General features: G+C 44.1%; 1 protein-coding gene across 1 annotated transcript; it reads left to right on the forward strand.

Annotated features, from left to right (window-relative positions):
- Positions 1 to 1,901: 1,901 nt before the first annotated feature.
- On the forward strand, positions 1,902 to 23,107 carry C1QTNF4 (C1q and TNF related 4). Its single transcript, XM_035114124.2, has 2 exons — positions 1,902 to 2,036; positions 21,504 to 23,107. Exon 2 carries the CDS (start codon positions 21,506 to 21,508, stop codon positions 22,625 to 22,627), a length of 1,122 nt encoding a protein of 373 aa, XP_034970015.1. The 5' UTR covers positions 1,902 to 2,036; positions 21,504 to 21,505; the 3' UTR covers positions 22,628 to 23,107.
- Positions 23,108 to 23,656: the final 549 nt, after the last annotated feature.

Raw genomic sequence — 23,656 nt, forward strand, 5'->3', positions numbered from 1 at the left:
TTTGGATTTGAGCAAGTGAATCTCTGCCGGCACCCACATGCCACTTTCTCCCCAAACAGTAAACTTGGGCGGATTCTTCTTTTTTGTAAGCCATATTAAAGGTAAAGGTAAAGGGACCCTGACCATTAGGTCCAGTCGTGACCGACTCTGGGGTTGCGCGCTCATCTCGCATTATTGGCCGAGGGAGCCGGCGTATAGCTTCCAGGTCATGTGGCCAGCATGACAAAGCCGCTTCTGGCAAACCAGAGCAGCGCACAGAAACGCCGTTTACCTTCCCGCTTTAGCGGTTCCTATTTATCTACTTGCATTTTGACGTGCTTTCGAACTGCTAGGTTGGCAGGAGCTGGGACCAAGCAACGGGAGCTCACCCCATCACAGGGATTCGAACAAAAGCCACAAGCGTGATTCCCCACACAGCCACATGGCAGATGTGGGTAGTAGTGGCACAATCCACAGCAAAGGGGCATATAGAAATAAAAGTTGGTCACTCATTTGTCTTTCTTTGTTCTTCTTTTGTTAAAATGATGGCCTATTTTAAACTCTTGTGCAGGCCTCAGCTTTGCATCTCTAATAATCTGGAATAATAGTTTTATCTTAAAAGTTCTACCTTGCAGAACTTGTTTGTTTCAATTATGCACTCTAGATTTTGACTTTAGAGGTGCTGCTAACCGAAAGGGTTGTTAAAAGCGAGGACTGAAGAATGTAAGCAGAAGTTTGATCCTTAAGAACACGGCATTCCTCCTCACTCTGAAGGCTTCTGCATCAGCTGTTCCTACATGAACCTCCTCACTGGAACAGAATGCTGGGCTAGTTCGGCCTTTGCTTTGAGGCAGTTTCTTCTCTCTCTCTTTCACTTAGTTTGTCACCCTTTAACTTTCTTGTGCCTTTCATAGCTCCATCAATGATACGTAGAAATTCAACAGGTCCCACCATGATTACAAAACATGTGTCAAGGGGTAGGGTAGGTAGCTGTTTATGCAAATACCATGTTCTTTCCCAGGGAATGTAAGGTAAAAAGATAAAGGTAAAAGACCCCTGGACAGTTAAGTCCAGCCAAAGGCAACTATGGAGTGTGGCATTCATCTCCGCTTTCAGGCCGAGGGAGCCGGTGTTTGTCCAAAGACAGCTTTCCGGGTCATGTGGCCAGCATGACAAAACCACTTCTGGTGCAACAGGACACCATGACAGAAACCAGAGCGCACGGAAACGCTGTTTACCTTCCCGCCACAGCGGTACCTAATTATCTACTTGTGCTGGTGTGCTTTTGAACTGCTAGGTTGGCAGGAAGCTGGGATAGAGCAACAGGAGCTCAACCCATCACACGGATTTCAACTGCAGACCTTCCGATCAGCAAGCCAAAGAAGCTCCGTGGTTTAGACCACAGCGCCACCCACTCCTTCCCAGGCAATGTGGACCCAGCTGCCCTTAAGGATTAGCCTCCCCAAGACCAGGATCGCCTCCCTTCTCCTTTCCAGAAGGGCTAGTCATTTGGTGGGTGGAGGCGGGGAAGGATACAGCCTCTCCTCCTCCCTCCCTACTTGCCAAGGACCTGCGCTTGCTTTTGGCAGGCAGAAATCCCTCAGGTTCAGCTTCTCCCCCCCCCCCAACGCCGCAGCTCCCTGCGAGAGAAAAGCCGCACCTGTTGAATTTCTGCATCAAAGGCGCCTTCCGCAGCACCATTGGAAGGAGCCCTGAGGAAGAGCCACCCCACCTTACCACCCCCACGAGCAAGGCGCCGCAGCCATGACTGCCTGGCATGGGAAGCGAGGCGCCGCCCCGCCCTCCGCGCGCGCCCTTCCTCGGCTCCCTCCACAGGCTCCTCCTCCGGCCCCGGATTTTGCGCCGGAGCCCCGCGCGCGCCGGCGCCCCTTCTGCCCAGCCACCCCGCCCCCTCCCGCCTGCCTGCCCTCCTCACAGCCGCGGCGCCGCTTCCAGAGCTGTCAGTGCAGCGGCAACAGCAGCAGCCGTCCAGCCGGCTCTCTCCCGCCTCCTCCAGCAGCAGACGGCGACGACGGGCACTTCAGCAGCAGCAGCAGGTACATGGCGAAGCGCCACCTACAGCAGCGCCCCCAGGGCAGCCTCCATTGGGGGTGCGCGAGGGAGGCACCCGCCCGAGGTTGCTTTCCCCACCTTTTCTTTTTCTCTCTCGCTGTCCCCCCTGCTTTGATACAGTGGTCTCTCCTCCGGAGAGGGGGCAATGAATGCTGTATATATGGAGGGTTTGAAAAGGAGGAGGGGGTTGTCCTACTGTGAAGCGGGAACGGGGGGTGTCTCTGTCAAGTATTATCCGGGGCAGATGGGATTACCTATTTGATGCATGGTTTATCTTTATGGAGCTTTGTTCTGCTCCAGAAGGGGGAGTCTGGATGGAGCCTGCGGGCTAAAGCCCCGTGCAGAATCCTGGCAACGGAGACAGAAAGGCATTTAGCAAGATGTAGATGGTGTAGCCCTGGATATAGATAACGACTCCTCAGCCCTGTGGATTTTCTTGGTCAGCTCCACCCCCATCCCCACTCTAAGGCCCTTACAGGTGACCCCCTTCTCCCCACTGATCCACCCTCCCCACCTGTCACTGATCTAGGAAGCCACCAGATCAAAATGTAAGAAGGGGGGGATGTTTTAGAGTATTGTTTACTGAGGCGGGGGCACCCCCTATTTTCTATGGAAATGTGAAAATCAATTAATGCCAATGGAGCTAAAGGGATCGATTCATGTCAATAGAACCAAGGTCCAGCCTTTTAAAAATGAAGGACACCTCCTCAGTCTGGGATATTTGACCCCTGAGATCTCTCAAGTGGAGCGCTGTTTTGCTAACCACCTCTCTACACCACAAGGATGGGATATCATCTGCTCTCTTGTTCTATTTCTCATAATCTTTGGGTTCCCTGTGGGGCTAGGGTTAGAAAATGAGACATACTGGAACGTGTGTGTGTGTGTGTGTGTGTGTGTGTGTGTGTGTCTATGGGTGGGTGGGCATCTCAATTCATGACACAAGATTATCTGAGAAAGCATACAGAGAATCTCTTTAGTCAGTCTCTGGAGTTGAAATCTGAGGACGGAGTTCTATTGGGCCAATTTTTTTCCCAGCAGGTGAGGAGGAGGAGGAGGGTGTTAAACCCAGGAAACATGTCTTGAGGCTCATTTCTTAACATTTGTTTATTTGCCTAACATTGTGAAGCAATTGCCTTCTGATCAAGATGCCATCCCGATCCAGTGCTATGTTTCCACAGTCCTTGCTGTGACCTCTTTGTGAGCCCTCCTCAAAGCTCCTAGGAAAGTGGGTCAGCTTCTCCTGAGAAATCTATCTATCCGGCACTTTCTTTGTGAGTTTCTGCACTGCCAGCTGGTTAGGAGGCTGCACTCTGGCCTCTGTGTTTATGCACATATTGAATGCGCTTTGCTTCAATTATTCATTTTTGGTGCTACAGTAATTTCCTGCAGCTTCTCTTCTCCAGGGAGCTGGTGCGTAACAAGATTTTAACATACTCTGCTTTTGAGGATATCATCCCATTTAGCCACATGGCAGCTGTCTTTATTTCTGTGCTTAATATCAGACAAGTAACCAATAACAGGAAAATCATTCCGGATCTGTCTGAATACATCAAGGGTCTCAATCATAACAAGTGTGGGAGGGAAGTATCCTAGCCTTTCAATGTGAGGCTAGGTGAAGTCACTTCTAAACCAACCTTTTCCATCTTTTGGGCTGGGTGGCGCGATTACTGGACTCATTTGTATGCACAAATACCTTGCCGTGAGCATAAAGCAAGTAACTAACAGTAAAACACCAACCAAAACAACCCCCCCCCAAGCCTTCCAACGTTATGACTCTTATATTTGCTGGCTTCACAATTTTGAATGGCAGGTTGTAAATTCAGTCAAGCTCTGTCCATTACATCAGAGTTAATGGAGGAATTTTATCAGGGTTATGGATGTCAATTCCTTTCTGTGTCTGCAATTTTAGCCATAAAATCTCAGTTGCATGCTACTTATACCAATATCCATTCCCATTTCTTCATCCGAAGTTTCTGCAAACAATGCTCTTTGTACATAAAACATGCACCCCTGAGTTCCAGGTTTGGTTCCTGACTCAGTTATGCAATAAGATTAAATAGATGCAAATATTCTCAACTTCCTACATTCTGGTGTTTTGCTGTTTTAGATTTTGACACTGGATCCATTTAAATTTTCTTTCCAAAGCAGGGTTGAATGATTGGGAATAATGTGTGCAGGGAAAGAATGAAGGGAGGCCATGATTAGGGGGCTCAGCCATTGCAGAATAGCAGCACATGGGATCATGACTGATAAACTTCTGCTCAAGGTGTAGAAGCCTCAATCACTGGCCCCACAATTTTTCCTGGTTTCTGAGGATCTTTCTAGACAATCCGGGATGGTATTGATGCAGCCGCAGTTGTAGTGGAAAAATACTCATCTCTTAATGCCCACATAGTAAAGAGTTGGAGTAAACAGTTTTCAAATGTAGGAAGGGAAGAACCAGGCAGAAAGGTAGCTTAATGGCTGGCATTTGAAACCCCCAGAATGGCGAGGGAGGAATTTAAATCATAAGCTGTTGCAATGATGTCCCAGGCACGGTCCCAATATCAGCCCACAACACCAGCACAACCACTCAAGTCCCCACACAGCATTTGCAAGAATTGTGAGACACACTTCTTCAGGAACGTTATGCTGTTGTTTAAGCACTTAGAAAATGTGGTTTCTGCTGAAACAGATCAGCTCATCATATAAAAACGTCTGGATCGTGTATGGCAATCAGATTTCTACTCACATTCTGCACAATCTGGGAAGGACCTGAACCGTTAGCAGATATTGCCCTCATGTTTCCAAGCCTTTCTTGACAGCCTTGTGGTTTGGACTTTTTTTCCTCCCCACTCCCTCAATATAAAAGGTGAGATACTTATGGAACCAAATTTTGCATTTCAACAAAGGAGTCTGTGGATACATGAAATATACACACCTGGTCATGCTTAGAGTGATGCAAATTGACAGAGAACAAGAATGGATATTTTTCTCCCCTTGCCACTTTAAAACAACTTCTAATCTACCATTCCCTTTCAAATGCAAATGACATTATTCCAGGACCATTTCAGGCTATATTGTTGGATTTTAAAAACAGAGAAAGTCAAAGCTCAAAAACCTAAAACCAACATTTCATTATCAAAGCCAGAGTTTTATGGGATTCAAAGCTATTTGTCTACCTTTGAATTCAACAGATTCAAGCATCAGAGCTATTTCTGATTTGAATGTTATGTGGGATTTATTTCATTTTACCACTATTTAGCAAAGAGACCCCCTAATAAACATCATATTCTTATGCCTCTCCTGCATTAGTTTTGAAGACAGTCTATAATATTTTGGCAGAGTCAGCCCAAGAAGCTAAAGTCTGAACTCTGCTTTATTCCCTAGAAGTAACAAATCTCAAATTCACAGGTTTATTCTTTCATTCATTCCATATATTTATATGCCGCTTAAAACTATAATCTCTAATTGAGTTACAAAATAACATTCTGTGCATCCCTCAAATATTCAGTTCTTAAAAGTAAAGACCAAGCATTTTGAGTGAAGTAATGAGGACAACATAGTGACCATGCACTATCATTTGCATGCCAGCAGTGGCACCTGCCCTGGCATGCTAACCCTACATGAGTATGGGCCAACTCACATGGTAAGTGTGTTAGACACGATAGTGTGTGCATGAAATACTTGCATTGGAAACATAATGTGGGCCTGGCTTATGCTCACTCTCACATCTGCTATCTGCCTCGCTTTCTGGATTTCCCCAGAAATTTCGAGATCAGTTGATTGCAATCAGCAATCAGGAGAGGCTGGCTCTTATCTTCTATGTCTTAGAAGCTCACTGAAAGCCTGAGCCTGTGGTTCCATTTATACATATAATCAGCCTATGCATTGCAAGGGAGAAAGAAGCAGGAAAACCTTTGCTCCAGCTTACCTGAAGCCAGGATACAGTTGTTCAGGTACAACTGTCCCTCCCTACCAGGGAAGGAGAGGTCAGGGAAGATGTACATCAGGAACAAGGGAGGAAGAAAGATTGGCATTGGCACCTGCTGCCCCTGTGGATCCTGCCACCTGAGGCGGTCCCCTCACCTTGCCTCATAGGTGGGCTGGCCCTATAAGTGCCCTTATGCAACCCTTCTATGTTGGAGGCAGCAGCCATAGCAGGACCAGCAGGTTCACTGATAGTATAAGTAAGTGTAGCATTAGAACAAGGCTACTTAAGAATCCAGATACATGCATTAGAACAAGGCAACTTAAGAATCCAGATACATGCAATGTTAAGCTGCTTAACTTTTTTCACTGCAACTTGAGTACTTCAATGTTATTTTTATACAGCCACATGCAGCCTGCTGGAAATTTCTCATATCCCCCTTCTGTGTGTTCTTCCGTGTGCCAATTCTGGTACCTCTGTAGTCCTTTACTGTCTCTCACCAATGCTTTGTAAATTACTGGCATGCTCTAATCAGAGTAAAGAACAAGAGAGAAAATCCTTGCTGTGCCTGATCAAAGGATTGAGGCTTCCAGTAGGAATCACCCTGCTATGAGCAGGAACTGATCACAGAGCCAAGCAGCAGAGATATCCATCTAGAGCAGGGGTCTGCAACCTTTAAGACAAAAAGAGCCACTTGGACCCGTTTCCAAAGAAAAAAAATAAACTGGGAGCCGCAAAACAGGGACGTAATTAGAAATCAGAGGGCCCCATAGCAAAATTTGCTATGCCCAATAATCAATGCCCCCAAATGCCATAGAAAATTATTCAGGGCCCCAGTGTACCATAAATCCTAATCAGTGCCTGATGTAAATAATAATTAATAATGAGGGCCCAATGTCATCCTCGTCATTATAAAAATAACTTTGAGTTTGGGCTGCCTTGATTACTGGGAATGGGCAAAACTCTGACTCCCTTATTAGGACACCTGTATGGTTTCATGTGTGTTGCTCCCATCAAGTGAACTTATAAAATTTCCTCATATTGAATCAACCCATTGATTAATACATCTACCTCAATCTCCTGACCAGGCCGGCAGGAGGCCACAGGCAGGCCGCAGGCAGGAGCAGCAGCAGCAAACACGCGCTCCGAGCCCGCAAGCCTTTTCTGCTGCTGGGCGGAAAGAAGCGCGCCCGTTTAAAAAAATAAATAACTCCGCCCCCGCCCCCGTGAGCCTATTGGCTGCAGAAATGCGGCAGGGAGGGGCTGATGCAGGGAGGGGGACGACCACGCTCCCCGGGCTGCTAGCGTCACCTTGTGTCCTTTTTGCACAGCGCACGCGCACAGCGGAGTTGTGGACTCCGGCGGGCGCCATGCGGGGCGCAGGCGCACAGCGCGCCGCCGCAGCAGTGTGCTCTGGCGGCGGTGGGCACCGCGCGAGTGCCGCATGGCTCGGACGCCTCCTCCCCTCGTATCTGCTCCGGAGCCGCAGCAAAGGTGTAAAAGAGCCACATGCGGCTCCGGAGCCGCAGGTTGCAGACCCCTGATCTAGAGGCTGGTAATTGATGGCAAAGGCTACAGGAGAGGAGCAGGGAGAGATGAGTTCATGGTGGCAACCTCCCCCTCAGCCTCCTGTATTTGTCAAATGCTAGAATGTCTACCTTAGCGGTGCTGAGATGAAGACTCAAGTGAGGGACAAAGAGAGACTGGCAATGACTGTAGAGAGAATATTAGCTGGAAATTACAGCCATTTTTGAACCTATGCAAATCGATATCAGGGCTTCAAGGTATGATGATGTACTGCCTCTTCCACGTACCCTTTTCCTTGCTTCATTTTTTCCTGATCCAGTTACAAAGGGCTGTATCTGTTCCAAGGGCATCAGAAATACAAAGCAGGTAATGTGGTATCTTCAAATCAGGGATGGGGATCCTGTAGCCCTCCAGGTGTTGCTAACTCCAACTCCCTTCAGCCCCAGCCAGCTTGGCCAACAGGTAATAATAATAATAATAATAATAATAATAATAATAATAATAATAATTTTTATTTGTACCATGCCCATCTGGCTGGGTTTCCCCAGCCACTCTGGGCAGCTTCCAACAAAATATTAAAATACATTAAAATGTCACAAATTAAAAACTTCCCTGAGAACAGGGCTGCCTTCAGATGTCTTCTAAATGTCAGGTACAGTAGTTATTTATCTCTTTGATGGGAGGGTGTTCCACAGGGCGGGTGCTACTACCGAGAAGGCCCTCTGCCTGGTTCCCTGTAGCTTTGCTTCTTGCAGTGAGGGAACCACCAGAAGGCCCTTGGTGCTGGACCTCAGTGTCTGGGCAGAACGATGGGGGTGGAGACACTCCTTCAGGTATACTGGGCTGAGGCCGTTTAGGGTTTTAAAGGTCAACACCATCAAGGAACATGGGAGTTGTTTTCAAGCAACATCTGGGGTGCCACAGTTTCCCCATCCCTGCTTTAAAGAGATCCATGTATTCTTACTGTAAGGGAAGCTGCTCCCATAAACTTTGTGACACAAACTATATAATTTCCCTTCCTTTGCATCTCTGACATGAATTTGAGCCTCATGTGATCCCATTGATCAGAGGGAGGCCAGCAGGTCAAAACCTTGATTAATCACGTTAGGGAGATGATTAGTGAGATTCCAGCAGATTACATGTTGGAATTATACCTGTGAGTCCTAAATCTGAAAGTCTCATCAGCCATGAACTCATCAAGCGGCCATGGAAATAGAACTTTCTCTGTTTTGATTTATAATATTTGACAGAGAAATGGCAGCCACCTAACTCACAGGCTTGCTACTGGAACGAATTGAGAGAGAATGATACAGTGTGTTGCACTCCCGAACGACTCTGGAAATTATGAACAATCATCATATGGATATCTTGATTTGCTCTCACTGGAGGAGCTGTTACGGAGGGTGTTTGCTGAAAAGGAGTCTGAAGTCAATTATATTAACTGGAGGTATGGGGAGGTATTGTGTCATGCATATATATGTTGCCAAGGGAAAGTATCTGGATCTAGAAGGCATGTGATTAGTTTTTGGTTTTTTGCTTTCCTAAAGCGTAGATGAGGAATGTGTCTGAAGAAGAAATCCCATCTGCACCTTTGTCAATATCAGCAAGACCTGTAAAAGGCATTAAAATGTGGAATGTGGAGTATTCTGAGCATTTCATTTTCCATTAAGACAAACCTGATAACAATTAGCTGCGCATTGTGTCTTATCCATACTGCATTCTAAGGGCTCATCCAGATTTCATTTTGTACTGCACTCCTAGACACAGGTCGAGTCTTAATGCTCCATGTTTCAGTGGTTTTTGTTTTGCCCCTGCACTTTCCCCCAAAAAACTCTCATTTTGCCGCTGAATCCAAGCAAATGTCAACCCGCAGAAAACCCAATTGCCGTTTGCTCTGATTCAGTTTTCCCAGGGGAAGCACTGGGGATATACCAAAAAGCTACTTGGAAACAGAGATTTAAAGCACAAACCTGTGCCTGGAAAGTGTGGCGCAAAAAGAAATCTGGATGAGCCCTAAGTCTTACAAGAACAGTGAACGTAAGATCAACTGACAATACCAATAGTGGAGCAATTGCAAACCATGGTGTCACACTTAATTCACTGTTAATGAGTTGAAGCCTTCTTTTATGACAGATACCACTAGTGACTCGAAACATCATCAGGAAATTCTACATAGTTCAGTGCCTTTTAAAATAAAAACCAAAGATTCCAGAGCATATGTTTTCAGTCTTTAAACAACAATATTATAACTGGAGGGATGCAGAATCTGGCAAGATTCAGAGCTGCAGCAGCCATAGAGAGCCTGATGATATACAGACTATCATGAAAGTTATTATGTTTATAGGAGATTCATTCACTTTGTATTTTTTATAGGAAATGAACCCTGAGGATCACAGCCAGTCTCCCTCTCTCATGAATAAAAATCAAAAATTACACGCTAAATCTCAGAAAAGAACAAAATCCTTATTGATAATATCAGCAATCAAAGGCTATCTGCATTGAGCGTAGCATAATCCTGGCTTAGTAGAGGATGCTTGATGCATTTCTTAACAGAAAAGGAGACAAAATTAAACCAGCCATATGAGGAGGAGAATTATGAGATAATATCTTTGTTGCTAAGGCAGGTAGGTAGGTAGGTAGGTAGATATCCTGACTGAGATCTTTTGACTAAACCAGGGGTCAGCAAACTTTTTCAGCAGGGGGCCAGTCCACTGTCCCTCAGACCTTGTGGGGGGCTGGACTATATTTTGGGGAAAAAATATGAACGAATTCCTATGCCCCACAATTAACCTAGAGATGCATTTTTAAATAAAAGGACACATTCTACTCATGTAAAAACATCAGGCAGGCCCCACAAATAACCCAGAATGCATTTTAAATAAAAGGACACATTGTACTCATGTAAAAACATGCTGATTCCTGGACCGTCCGCGGGCCGGATTTAGAAGGCGACTGGGCCGCATCCGGCCCCCGGGCCTTAGTTTGGGGTTCCCTGGACTAAACCCTGAAGACTAACTAGTCAAAGGGATGTCTTCTCTAGGTGGAACATGAATCAATAATGTGTGTGGAGTCAACAATGAGTGTGGTTTAGTGGAAAGAACATTGGGAAGTATTCAAAATAATGTTCTTCAGCTTGCCAAATGGAACACCTGCCAATTCCCTTTGAATGCTGTTCTGAGGGTTCTCCTGACCCCTCCCTGAACCAATTTCAGGGGGTGGGCATGCAGGACAGTGGGGGGGGAGCCCCATTGTGCAAGCAGAAGTTCTTCCACAGTGCTTTCCCCAACGGACCCATTCAGTGAATTCAGCATCATGCAGACTATTCAAGTTTAGAATTTATGATTAATTTACAAATAGCAAGAATGTGAATCAGAAACAAAGGGGAGCCACATTTAAAGAGATCAGCATTTGGAAGACAGGTATGGCTATCACAGTGAATCTCTCTATCTTTGTGAGAACGCTGACAGCAGAATGATAATCTGATGAATAATTGGTCTGAATGGCACCTTTTGAACCGTCAAATATCCTTGAATTTGTTTTCCATGTTGTAAACTCTGTTTGAATAAAAACACATTTGGACAGCCATGAAAAGCTCACTGGATCACTTTAGGCAAGTTGCTGTCACACCATCTAACCTACCACAGGTGGTTGCTGTGAAAATAAGATCACCCCAGGTGTGCTGCTGCAAGGTTATTAAAGGAAGGGTAAGATGCAAATGTGATAGAGAATATCAGGCCCACTTTAAAAAAATGCTTTTCATTCCAGCCAAGAAATGCCAATTAGCACATAAATACTTAGCCCTACAGAGGCTCCATATGCACCATGCATTTAAAGCAGATTTCCACCCCCACCCCCTGCCCAAAGAAGCAGTAAATTTAAACTATGCTATTATTGGGTATAAAGTAGGGTCCTATCGGTTGAATACAGGTATTGAAATAACATGGTGGTAAGTGTTTCAACAAGGCAATATATGGATGAACAAAAGGTGGAGGCTTAATAGCTTCCCAGGATTTAGCCCAGCTGGACCAATACTTTATAGATATTTTGCAGATAATTTGCAGGCACCTTGTCTCCTGCTTTGTTTCTTCTCTCCCTCCTCCCTCCTAACCTAAGGGATAAGAAGATATGCCCTCACACAAACCAGTAAACACTTTCAGCTTCACCTGTATCTTTCCACTTAAAGGTAAAGGGACCCCTGACCATTAGGTCCAGTCGTGACTGACTCTGGGGTTGCGGCGCTCATCTCGCATTATTGGCCGAGGGAGCTGGTATACAGCTTCCAGGTCATGTGGCCAGCATGACAAAGCATCTTCTGGCGGACCAGAACAGCACACAGAAACGCTGTTTACCTTCCCGCTGTAGCGGTACCTATTTATCTACTTGCACTTTGATGTGCTTTCGAACTGCTAGGTTGGCAGGAGCTGGGACCGAGCAGTGGGAGCTCACCCCATTGCAAGGATTCAAACCGCCGACCTTCTGATCGGCAAGTCCTAGGCTCTGTGATTTAACCCACAGCACCACCCGCGTCCCTTTCCACTTATGCAGAGCGTGCTAACAGTCCAGGAGGAACCCACCATGGCTAGACATTCAAAGATCCAGTGGCAAAATAAACAAAGAATGTAAACAACTGGAAAACGGGGAAGTTTTTATTTTTTTATTTTCTGGTGGTGTTTATGTTGTTGGTTCCCCCGAAATAACTTTCCTCCATATTAAAAAGGAAGGGTGTTTTTTAAAAAAATTAAAGGAGACTCTTTTTGCTTGCTTGCTTGCCCTCCCTTTGATTAAAAAAGGAGAGTTTGGTGCATAGCTGCCAAGTTTTCCCTTTTCTTGCGAGGAAGCCTATTCAGCATAAGGGAAAATCCCTTTAAAAAAGGGATAACTTGGCAGCTATGGTTTGGTGGGATGAGGGCTTTTTGGGGAGGGGGGATGGAGGGAAGAAGATTTAGTTGGCTGCCTCATGCTGAAATGGGAGGTTGGGTACTATGTGATAATGATGGGGAGGGTGTTTTTTGGTAAGCAGTGCAAGCAAATGCGTGTATACTCACAAGCAAGCCCTAGTGAATTCAATGAGGCTCACTCTCAGGAAAGCATAATAAAGTTTAGTTGAACTCAGTGGGGCTTATGCATGCACAGATTCCACTTAGATCTCTCAGTGGGGAAGCAGATGCAACTTGAATAGGAAATCACTTAAACTACTCTTAATTAGTTGAAAATATATTAAATGTGTTATATGGAAGTTTATTTAATATTTTAATAAAATCTACTATTCCTTATATTTTAAGGCCCTCCGCCACTCAAAGCAGCTTACAACGAAGGTTGGAACTAGACACATCAAAGGAGCGTTTCAGTTTAAGCATTGTAAATTTAAACAGGGAAAACGGGTAGAGAAAAACAGGGCTCCACGTCGCCATCTGGCAACACAGTTATATTGCATATACAATGCATATAAACTGCTTTTTCTTTACCAGTCTAGCCAAGTCCAAAGAAAACAGGAATGCATTTAAACAGGAATACATTTCAAACAAACACACATAAAAAATTCGTAATAATAATGTCATAGTAATATAGCAAAACAATAACACAGTAGCAATTTCATAGTAATGTAGCAAAACAATAGCAAATATAATAACATACAAAAAAATTAACAAGATTCTCTGCAATATAACATATTCTCTGGAATATGATGGCAGTTTGCAAACCTAATGCCTGGATCTGTGGCAGAGATATCCAATGTGGTGTCTTCCAAATGCTGTTGGACTACACTTCCATCAGCCCCAGCCAAAATGGCCAAGCATTAGGGATGGTGGGAGTTTGTAGTAGCCACTCTGGCTACCTCTGATCTATATATTGTTGCTGTATGTTGCTTTGCATTGCCCAATGGGTCATATCTGCCATTCGAAATGTCATGTCAAATTTATGACATGAATAACATATAAAATGGCATGAATGTGAACTGGAAACTGTTTGGATCTATGTGAAGAAGGAGGTAGTGTAAATTACAAAGGAAACATGGCAGTTGTCTTCAGGTAACTTGCTGCTAATGCCCACTCTAAGGTCCCAAAGGGATTAGGCACAGGGGGGTGGGAATCATTTTGAGTACAAACCTGTTTTGATTTGGTTTTTTGAAAGGCTCTTGAGAGAGAGTGTGTAGTTTTTCTTCTGGAGGTATTAGCCATTTCCAAACACCTAAAAAGACAGCTCTGGGGGAAGTTAAAGTTCATCAGGTACCAGGAGGATGAGAAGTGCATTTCTTCCACCAGCTGAGAACTGGAGGAAATCTCTGTGGGACCAGAAGGCTGCAGAGCAACTGCTGGAAAGGTGTTTTTATTATTATTGAATGCACAACATAAACTGAAGCTGAGGAATTAGACTCCTATACTTAAGTCTTCTCGTTGAGGCTTTGCCCATTTGATTGTGGCCTATTAACACTGAAATCCCATGAGGTTTATGCATTGTTAGAATGCACAAAATATACGGAATATTCCTGATGTCATATTCTCTGGGATTTGTAAGAATATATTATTGGGGTGGGGAGTGCAGAAGGATCAGGTAGAATGGAATGGGAATCACTACTCGTGCACCCCTCAAAAAGTGCTAACCCATACTGCTATATAATCAACCTTGTCATAGTGAATACCCTACCACTGGCACTTGAAATAGAGTCCACATACTGGGCAGTTTTAATGCTCCGCATTAGGGTGGCCGTGCACCTTCACAGAGGCCACTCTTCTATTTGAAGGGTCCAAGTCTGGTTTAAAAACGAAGAATGAACAAGAGCCTCAAAAGCAGAAGAGCTCTAACTTAGTGGCAGAAGGTCATGCAGAAGGTCCCAGGTCTTCAGCATTTGCAGGTGGGGCTGGGAATGTCCCATGTCTGAAACCCTGGAAAGCCACTGGTAGTCAATGTAGACTTTGCAGAGCTAGATGGGCCAATAGGTGGACTTGCTATGGCAGCTTGCTATGTTCCTATGCTGCTGACCATCCAGAGTTAATACCTGGACAGCAGACTGGGAGGGTACACAGGTCACCTTCTCATAGTCTTCCTCGCTCAGTTGTTATTATTTCTACAAATGGATCTATGCATATAGATTAGCATAGTCAAGGCTTATGCAAAAGTGCATCCTCTTTTTTTGGCAATGCAGACAACCAGGCAGGCAAAATCTTCTACCACGAACAAAGCCTTAGTTTCATATGGATTCAGTCGTTTTAAGGTACAGTATACCGGTAATGAACTTTTTCCTGTGATGATGTACACAAATTATAAATTGCGTCATCATCTGATACTTGTGATCAGTATCCAGTGAATGGAACAGGCAGCACACAGTATCAGGGCAAATCAAAGAAAAAGCTTTATCACATCTCTGCTAACCACAGGGCATGCAGGCTGCTCATTGTACAGGCTTTTGATGATTCATATAATTGAGACACTTGCAGCTGTCCTAAGACATTAGGGTGATGTGTTATAGTGCAGCCAGCTAGAAAGTACCAGGATTTATTTTTTTTAAAAAAATGCAGCTCACAAGATGCTGAGAAGTACTTATATCATTCCGTGCAGCTACATCATTTCATGCGAGTAGGCATTTCACCTTTTTTCAGTCATGGGTCTCTAATCCATTAGCCATATGTCGGAAGAGTCTCTGTTTGTGGAACATCTGCAGTGTCCAGATTAAAATATAGAACTATGCTGTGCCTCCTCATAAAATTTTGGCCTCATTAATTAGAAAAAGGCTCACCTTTCCATAGCCTCAGATTTATTGTGGACACCACCTGCAGTCTTAACACCATAAACATAAAAATGCAAGGGTAAACTTCATCTACCATTTTGACTTTGCCAGAGGTCAGAAAAACTCCTCTCTAGCCAGTGTGAGGCTATTGATATTTGTTTCCCTGAGAAAATTGTGAAATACTTAATTTCTGAGAGGGGCTGAAAGTAGTGGCTGAATATGTGAACTGTTAAATGTTTCAACTCTTGACTTCCTGGTCATTAATTTAATAGCAATAAGATGAGGCACGTGAGTACACTCTGGGTGCTATAACCGCATAAAAATTGCCATTTGTTCATGATTGATATGGCCGAGAGGCTGACTTCATCAATAAATAACATTTGCAGTGAAATCACTATCTAATTTATGTCCCGGGCTCATTTATATCCTCCCCCAGTGTGCTTCAGAAGATATGCAGCTGTATAACCTGAGTGTGGCTGTGATGGCCCAAGGATTTAAGGTACGCTTTGCACCCTCAGGGGAGCACCTTAATTTGGAGGAGCTTATGGATGTTCAAACTTAAATTTCTCTTCTCCTGCCCCTCATCTTCTTAGATAGTCCAGGCAAAGTGATCCTGTTGGTGTCTGGAAGTGGGCTCTTACCTAATGATGGAACCTAGCATATGCCTGGCTTAGCAGAGAAGGATCTAGTTGTTCAAGTGCCTGATTTCCAAACCCTGGAGCAATGTGTCCACATGGAATCTCTCATGCCTTGCGCTTCCATAGGAATCTTCTCAATGGGACACACTATTTCCAGAGCTGCACTTTAGATTTAATTCTCTTCTTTCTTTCATGCATACATTTTGGTTGGGGGGGTGGGTGGGTTGCATTTTGTACATTAACAACACAAGGATTGGTGAAATAGCCATCAAATGCAGTAAATAGCTAAATATTTCTAACCAATGCAAACAAATCACATAACCACTTTTACTTTTGAAAGTATTCTTTTAGCCGAAGAAGATTTGGGAAACTATGTTAATATATGATGACAAAAACCAGCGATACATTCAGATCTGGGTTAGCCTGAGGATAAATTGTGTGCTGGCCAAGGAGCACCTTGGTCATTGTTGCAGTGCTGCCAAGATGTGTGGCTTGGAAAACTGAACAGTGTTAGCAGCTTCTCCAGCTCCCAAGCTTTCCCACCGGTAGCCATGAAAAACTGCTGCATTTCACCCCTGGCTCACAACATACTGTCAAAAACCACCAGGCTTTGCTCAGGGCTTCCTTCCAGTCAGCACACAGGGTGAGCCTCCAGCTCAGTCCACTTAGAAATGGGTAGATATGTCAATGCTGGTTTCTTCATTTTTCCACTTTTGAATTCAGTTCTCCACATTTCCACATCAATTCATGCATTTTATGAAAATTCATCAGCACATCAGTACAAATTTCTCCTAATACACACATCTTTGTATGGAATTTTCCCTAATATAATCATTTTTGCGAAGCATATTTTCCCTAATATAATGCATGTTTATATGATATTTTCACACTTCACACTAGTAGATACGCTTTTGTCCATATTACTTGGCGGGAGAAGGGCACTACAAAATTCAGAGAAGTGTGAATCTGAAAGGATGGCTGTGTTTCAGTTTCCATCTTCTTTCAGAAAGTGTGACTTAAGTATGTTGTCCTTTAATTTGAAATGAAGGTACGCATGTACAAAGGCATTTCATGATATCTGTGTGGTTTTAAAATGTTTGCAGATAAAAGCAGCCCAATAGTCCCCTCTATTTCTGATGAATGACTATTGATTGAGACAGAAGATCAAACCATTCTGACGTCTTTGTCAAAGGGAGATTTGGAATTTTGAGAAAATGCAAATAATTTGCTGACTATTTAGGAAGAGCTCTAATTCAAAATGAAATTATAAGTGGCTACTTCATCCAAGAGCTGCAGCAAAGTGGCTAAATTTAGCCTTTTCTATAATGACCTTATCCGGAAATTAACATTGAAGCAGTAACAGGGCAGTTGTTATTTCAGGGACCGTGGGGGTCAGCATTCAGTGGAGATATCTTCAAGTCTGCGAGCCCTTTTTGCATAGCAGCTACCAGCTGCCTCTCTGAGAAATGCTGAACCTGTCCCAGAGAATAAGACGTGCTTTGGAACAATGCTGGCTACATGCTGTCAAGCTCAGTCCTTTGCTGTCATCCCCAGCCTGAGTATGAACAAAGACGTAGCAGCCCTCCGGGGCTTCAGTGCAATCTTGTGGCCATAATATCTGAATGCACAGACTGAGAGTGGAGACAGTTGATTATACTTGGAGAGAGGTGAAGGTGTTTTGAAACAGAAATTGCTTCTCATGACATGTACATTCATCCCATTTTCACCTCTGGTCAACATGTTTTGCAAGGTTTTGCATTGTTTCAAAACACCTCTGCGTACAACACAGGCACGCAATCTTTCTCATACCACTTTTAATGCTCAGAGAGACAATTGTGTGGAGGATACGAAGCTGTTCTTCTGCACCATTCAGAGTTCCTGAGTGGAGCCCGTTCCTATTGAATGTGGGGCTTGTATTGGACACTGAATTTTAAGTCCCATGCTCACCCACACTATGCATTTAAAGCACTATGGTACCACTTTAAAGAGCCATGGTGTGACGGATTGGGCTGGCTTGAGTAGAACTCCAGGGTGTTAAGTGTTAAACCCAGCCTCTTAGTTGATTGACGGCATTCCATTCCATGAGGGGTGGGACAGCCACGGGTTTAAAGAGGATGGGTAGCCGTTAATTCAAGGGAGAGAGGGTTTGGGGGAGCGGGAGCGTGTGGGAGGTTTTGGAGTAGGTTACTAGAGCAGGTGTAGATGAGGAATTGGTTAGGTTTGCAATTATATGATTAACAAGAACAGTGCTATTGAAACCACAAGCTTGTACACATGAAACTTGAATGCACCCATTAAGATTTTAAGACATTAAATGTTAAGTTAAAGTGCCATCTAAACTATCGTCTGTGTGATCTTTCCAGCAGAGGTATCTATTGCTCATCTGGTGGGGATACTCATTAAAAGGACAAAACCCCTATCTAAAGCAGAAAGGATAGTTTGTTGTCCCTTGAGTGCACCGAGAGGAGGAGGAAGAGGGAGACTGGTTCAAGGGTGATACAAAGTTTCCTCAGGAGGGAGGAAAGCTTCACAGTGGGGAAAGCTCAAGTGAGGAGAACCCCTTACTGGTGTGTACACTAAGAATAGTCTCATATTCACCCCAGAGCTTAAAAAGATACCGGGCCACGTTTGGGCTGGAAAAGTACTCTCATTTTATTTGTAAAACCCACAAGGGATAGTGGGGTTACAATAAGGCTATAGGGAAGAGTAGAGAGGTTTAGTGTTACCTCAGAAATCCCTATTAGTGCTTTTTATAATTTGAGAGGTTTGAAAACAAAAGGCGTAAAGTGGGGACTTCTTACGTCGCACATGGTTCCCCCCCAAAAAATATATATCCTGGGAACTTTGCTGTAGTGTGTTAAGAGTTGTTGGGAGACCCCCTATTCCCCCTGTAGAACTACACTTCCCAAAGTTCTATGGAAAGAGGGATTGGCTGGTAAACCACTCTGAGAATTGTTAAACCATTATGAGAGAGGGGTGTAGTAAGAGAGTCCCATTTCACAAGTGGAAACTGCTCACAGGATCTGGTTTCAACCTTATAATATCTTAATTTAGAAGCAGTTACTTAGATAAAAACTGAAACATGTGGCTTTGCAGTAAGAAAGTGTACATGAAACAGCTTTGAGTAAAGGTGTATTTCCCCCCTGCTCTGTGAATGTGAAAACAGTGAATGTGTTTACTATTCCATCATACCAGAGAACTGAGAGGAAACCTTTACTGTAGACACAGACACAGTCTTCATAGCTTTGGGGCAATGAGCGTGCAAAGGTTTTACATGAAAGGGGTCTGCTTGAAAGCCCTTGCTGTTTGCAGCACATGGGGATAAAAGAGATCTAATATTTCCCTCTATTTCTAATTATGCAGCTGTTGATTTAGACAGAAGATCAAACCATTCAGAAGTCCATATTTGTGCCTGGAACTTGAAACACAAGCCTGGGAGTAAAGACAACCAGGACTGAAATTCTCATGACAGTATTTTGTCATCCTACCAGCATCTCTCCCTAGAAGAGGATCCCAACACCTGCAGGCCACTTGCTTTACTTCCGCTTGTGCTTCAGAGTTTCCAGACATACACACGCACACATGGCGAACCGTATCTTTTTCATGGTATCTCTAGCACTTTGCCTTTGAAACCCTTTGATGCCCACAGCACAGCCTTCTAAATTCATAGGCTGCCACCTGGCAGTGGGCCAGCTCTGAAGTGACAGACAGTGCAGACAAGAGACCCCAGCCATTGAGCTCTCAGACTGAGTGATGTTTTAATGAGCACAAGAAAGAAAGGACAGTGAAAAGAGCTCCATGTCTATGCCGTGACTGCCAGGTTTGTTCTCAGACTGAAAGTGCCAATAGATCATGCTTTGGCCTCTTGCCATTAGGATTATATATATTGGAGCGGGGGGGGGGGTGCATTTAGTTCTTTCTCATCTGTGTTTCTCGTGGACCAGCGATGGTTGTTTATGGTAGGCTCCCCAGTCTATTTCTATCCCGTGGTTTGGATCCCCCTCCCTTTCATGAAAGGTCTGGTTTTTACTGCTAATATAGACATTGTGTTTTGTGCTCTCTGGTTCCATCCCCTCCTGTGTGTGGAGCTGCATGCAGATTGCTGGATTATCTGTCTGGAGTTTTAGCCTACCAAATGATAAAATCAGGTTTGTGAACAATGGTGTATTCATTTTATGTTGTCCATTTTTAATTTCTAATTTCTAATTTTTTAATTTTAATGTATTTAGTCTTGTTGAATTGTATTTTAACTACGGTAGTTGTTTTATATTTGATGTTAGCCGCTCTGAGCCCGGCCTTGGCTGGGGATGGCGGGGTATAAATATTATCATCATCATCATCCCCACACACTTCCCCCCCTAATTTTCCCAGTGAGATGCCCCTACTGTTTGTGCTGGCGGTGAGGTAGCCTTTCTGGGACCAACCAGGGAGCAACCCTAGAACTCAGCAGCTCCCTTTACATTTGCCTACTTCAGAGCTGCTAATAGGCAAAGCCGGGCAAAACCCACACATCTCATCATCACCCAAACCCTTTGATTGGTGACAAAATCACATCCAGCCCTGGCAGGTAAACAACTATGGCACCTTAGGAAAAGGAGGCAGGGGAAACTAGCAGTCAAAATCAGAGTTAAATGGGAAATACATTTAAAACCAAGGAATTATTTATCACAATAATTATTATAAAGGCAAACCCTCCAGAAATAAATCCTTAATAGGCTAAGACCTATGCAATATCTTTGAAGATGAACTAAACTCATTTATCTGATGCTTTGATGGAGACCTTAAGTGGATTTGGCCTATTAAGAATTTATTTTTGGAGTGTTTCGTATATATGATAATTTATTTTATTGTAATAAAGAATTCTATGCTTAAAATACATTTCCCCACCACCACCACCCCAAGATCTGTTTTTGAATCTAGCCCTGTTAACAACAGTTTCCGGACTTCTTGCTCTCAATGGACAAAGCATCTTGAATTAGCAATCAGTGTTCCTTAAAACCAGACAGCAGTGTTCAACTGAAAAGGGAGAGAAATGTCAATAGTAGGTTTAGGTGAACAAATACTGGTTAAAAATGGAGAAACAACTAAAATATTGGACAGAATTGGGTTGCTATAGCAACAAATAGAGCTCTGTTTAGAAGTCTGCAGGGCTTGTCTGCAGACACATGTTGAATGGTTGGAGTGACATGAAACTCTAGCAGTCTCCTCCACTATCATCCCACCTTCCAACACTGATCCATGATGACTCATGTCACAGCTAGCACTTAAGAAAGTTGTCCAGCCCAACTTCCCCCATGCCTCATTTCCCCACATCAAAGGGTATTGTTCTGGATGGTTTTGATTTTAAACAGTCAATGTTGGATATGCCCTTGGAGTTCATTCCTGTGCATGTTAAGTGTCTTCATGTTTTCAGTCCCAAGAAACCGTACATAAATGTGTGGGCTGATGCCAGCTGCGACTGGTCAAGGTATGGTAGTCTTACATGGATTGCCACAGGATCTTGGGTGCTTGGATTTCAAATGCTACCCTCCCTGCTGATAATCTGTTCTAGTTTTGAGTGTTATCAAGCTGCAGCGCTGAACCTGCTCTTACATTGTTTTGAAATACTTCAACTAAAATGTTGTCCCCTTCACTTTTTAAAAAATTTATTTAGATATGACGACTCAACTGAGAATCCAACTTCTGTTTGGCTTCCTGTGTCAAATCACCTGTTCCATTGTGTACGGCTTCCCTGCTGATTCTGGATCTGAGTTCCGGTCTGCTTTCTCCGTCGCCAGAACCAGCAGTATGGAAGGCAGCACTGAAATGGTGATCACCTTCGACAAAGTCTATGTCAACATTGGCGGGGACTTTGACCCCAAAGCTGGATTATTCCGATGCCGTATCCCTGGAGCCTATTACTTCTCCTTCACGGTTGGAAAGTATCCCAAGAAAAACTTGTCCGTCATGCTGATGAGAAACAAGAACGAGGTTCAAGCCATTGTATATGACGAGCATCACCGTAAAGAGCGGAAAGTGGCAAGCCAGAGTGCCATGTTGCAGTTGGACTACGGTGACACAGTCTGGCTCCGCTTACATGGAGATCCCAAGTATGCCCTCTACAGCAATGTAGGTCCCTATACAACTTTCAATGGGTACCTCATCTATCCAGACACGTCCAGCTATTTTCAAAACAGTGTCGGTTCCCAGGAGCTAGGAGAAACTTCAGGGCCTTCTTCGCCTAATGTAATTCAGCAACTTTCAACGAACCAGAATGAAATCTCAGAGAAACACCTTTTTTCGGACCAGCCCAGCAGATCGCAGGATACTCGCTCAGCCTTTTCTGCTGCCCGTTCAGAAAGCCTCCTAGGGTCAGATGAGAAGCAAACCCAGCACGAGCCAATCACATTTGACACAGAATTTGTGAACATTGGGAAAGACTTCAATTTCTCCACCGGCATCTTTACGTGTCGCGTTCCAGGTGCCTACTATTTCTCCTTCACCATTGGCAAGATGCCCTTCAAAACCATGTCTGTGAAACTGATGAAGAACCACAACGAGGTTCAGGCTATGATCTACGATGACAACCACTCCAAAAGGCGCGAGATGCAGAGCCAGAGCATTATGCTGCCTCTGCAATATGGCGACACCGTCTGGCTCTACAGCCACCAGCACGATGGCTATGGTGCCTATAGCAACCATGGGAAGTACATCACCTTCACTGGGTTCCTGGTCTATCCCGAGACAAAGACAAAACCACCTCCAGATGCCAACATGTCTCCAGGGTCAAGAATCTAAACAGATATATGAAAAGAGCATAAGAGAAGCCAAGATGCAGTAGGCTCTGGTGCAGGTCCTGGACGGACGTCATCTTTCACATGACAATGTTAAGAGCATGCTATTGTATGTCCAGTGCATTCCTTATGCTGCACGCTTGTGTTCTGACTGCAGAGCCATTGTTGTTTCTCCCACTCATTCATTCATAGAATGACCTTCACGGGATATGTGTGTTTTGTTCATTATTGATGTTTGATTTAAGCATAAAGCATGAGGTAGCTTGGGGAGTAGAAGAAATAGGGGCAGTGAAATGAGATGTGAATAAAGGAACTGCTTACGGAAATACTGGAAGAACCTATGAAAGACTCGGCAAGGCACTTGGGAGTTGATAACATCCACTGCAAATGCAGACCGACACTCTGAGAGAGGGGGGCGTATGTAATGAAAATAATGAACTCAATAAAATCCTGAGAGAAAAGGTACTGGGATTCCTTGTCTGTTTTGATGTATTAGATTTAGCTACCTCAGACATAGGCAAACTCGGCCCTCCAGATGTTTTGGGACTACAACTCCCATCATCCCTAGCTAACAGGACCAGTGGTCAGGGATGATGGGAGTTGTAGTCCCAAAACATCTGGAGGGCCACGTTTGCCTATGCCTGATCTACCTCCATCACCAGTTCATGGAACATGGTAGTATGTTTTGGAGCTGCCAATTATTAACGAATGTGAGGCAGATTGGTTACAAAGAGAGGTGATCAGTTAATTAACAGGCTATTGTTAATTTAAATAAATTTGATTATTGCAAAAAAACTCAATATTGAAGGAAGTGTGAGTTAATAAGCATTAACTACTTCCATAAAAAAAACACCTGGAACCAACATAGCCTTAAACCCAAGAATACGTCTGCACTTAGTTGGCCCCTGCAATTAAAAATGCCCCCCTCTGATTAATCAACTAAATAGGGTAAATCCATTGGTATTTATTCACTAGCAGAATACATATGGTGGAAACGATTCCCCTTTCCCTTCTGTGCACCCCATAATCTGCT

Source organism: Zootoca vivipara, chromosome 1 (assembly GCF_963506605.1).
Source record: "Zootoca vivipara chromosome 1, rZooViv1.1, whole genome shotgun sequence".
In the NCBI taxonomy this organism is placed as follows: domain Eukaryota; kingdom Metazoa; phylum Chordata; class Lepidosauria; order Squamata; family Lacertidae; genus Zootoca; species Zootoca vivipara.

Bases quoted from the DNA above. Each gene is read 5' to 3' on its own strand.
- C1QTNF4 (XM_035114124.2), top strand. From the start codon at position 21,506: ATGACGACTCAACTGAGAATCCAACTTCTGTTTGGCTTCCTGTGTCAA.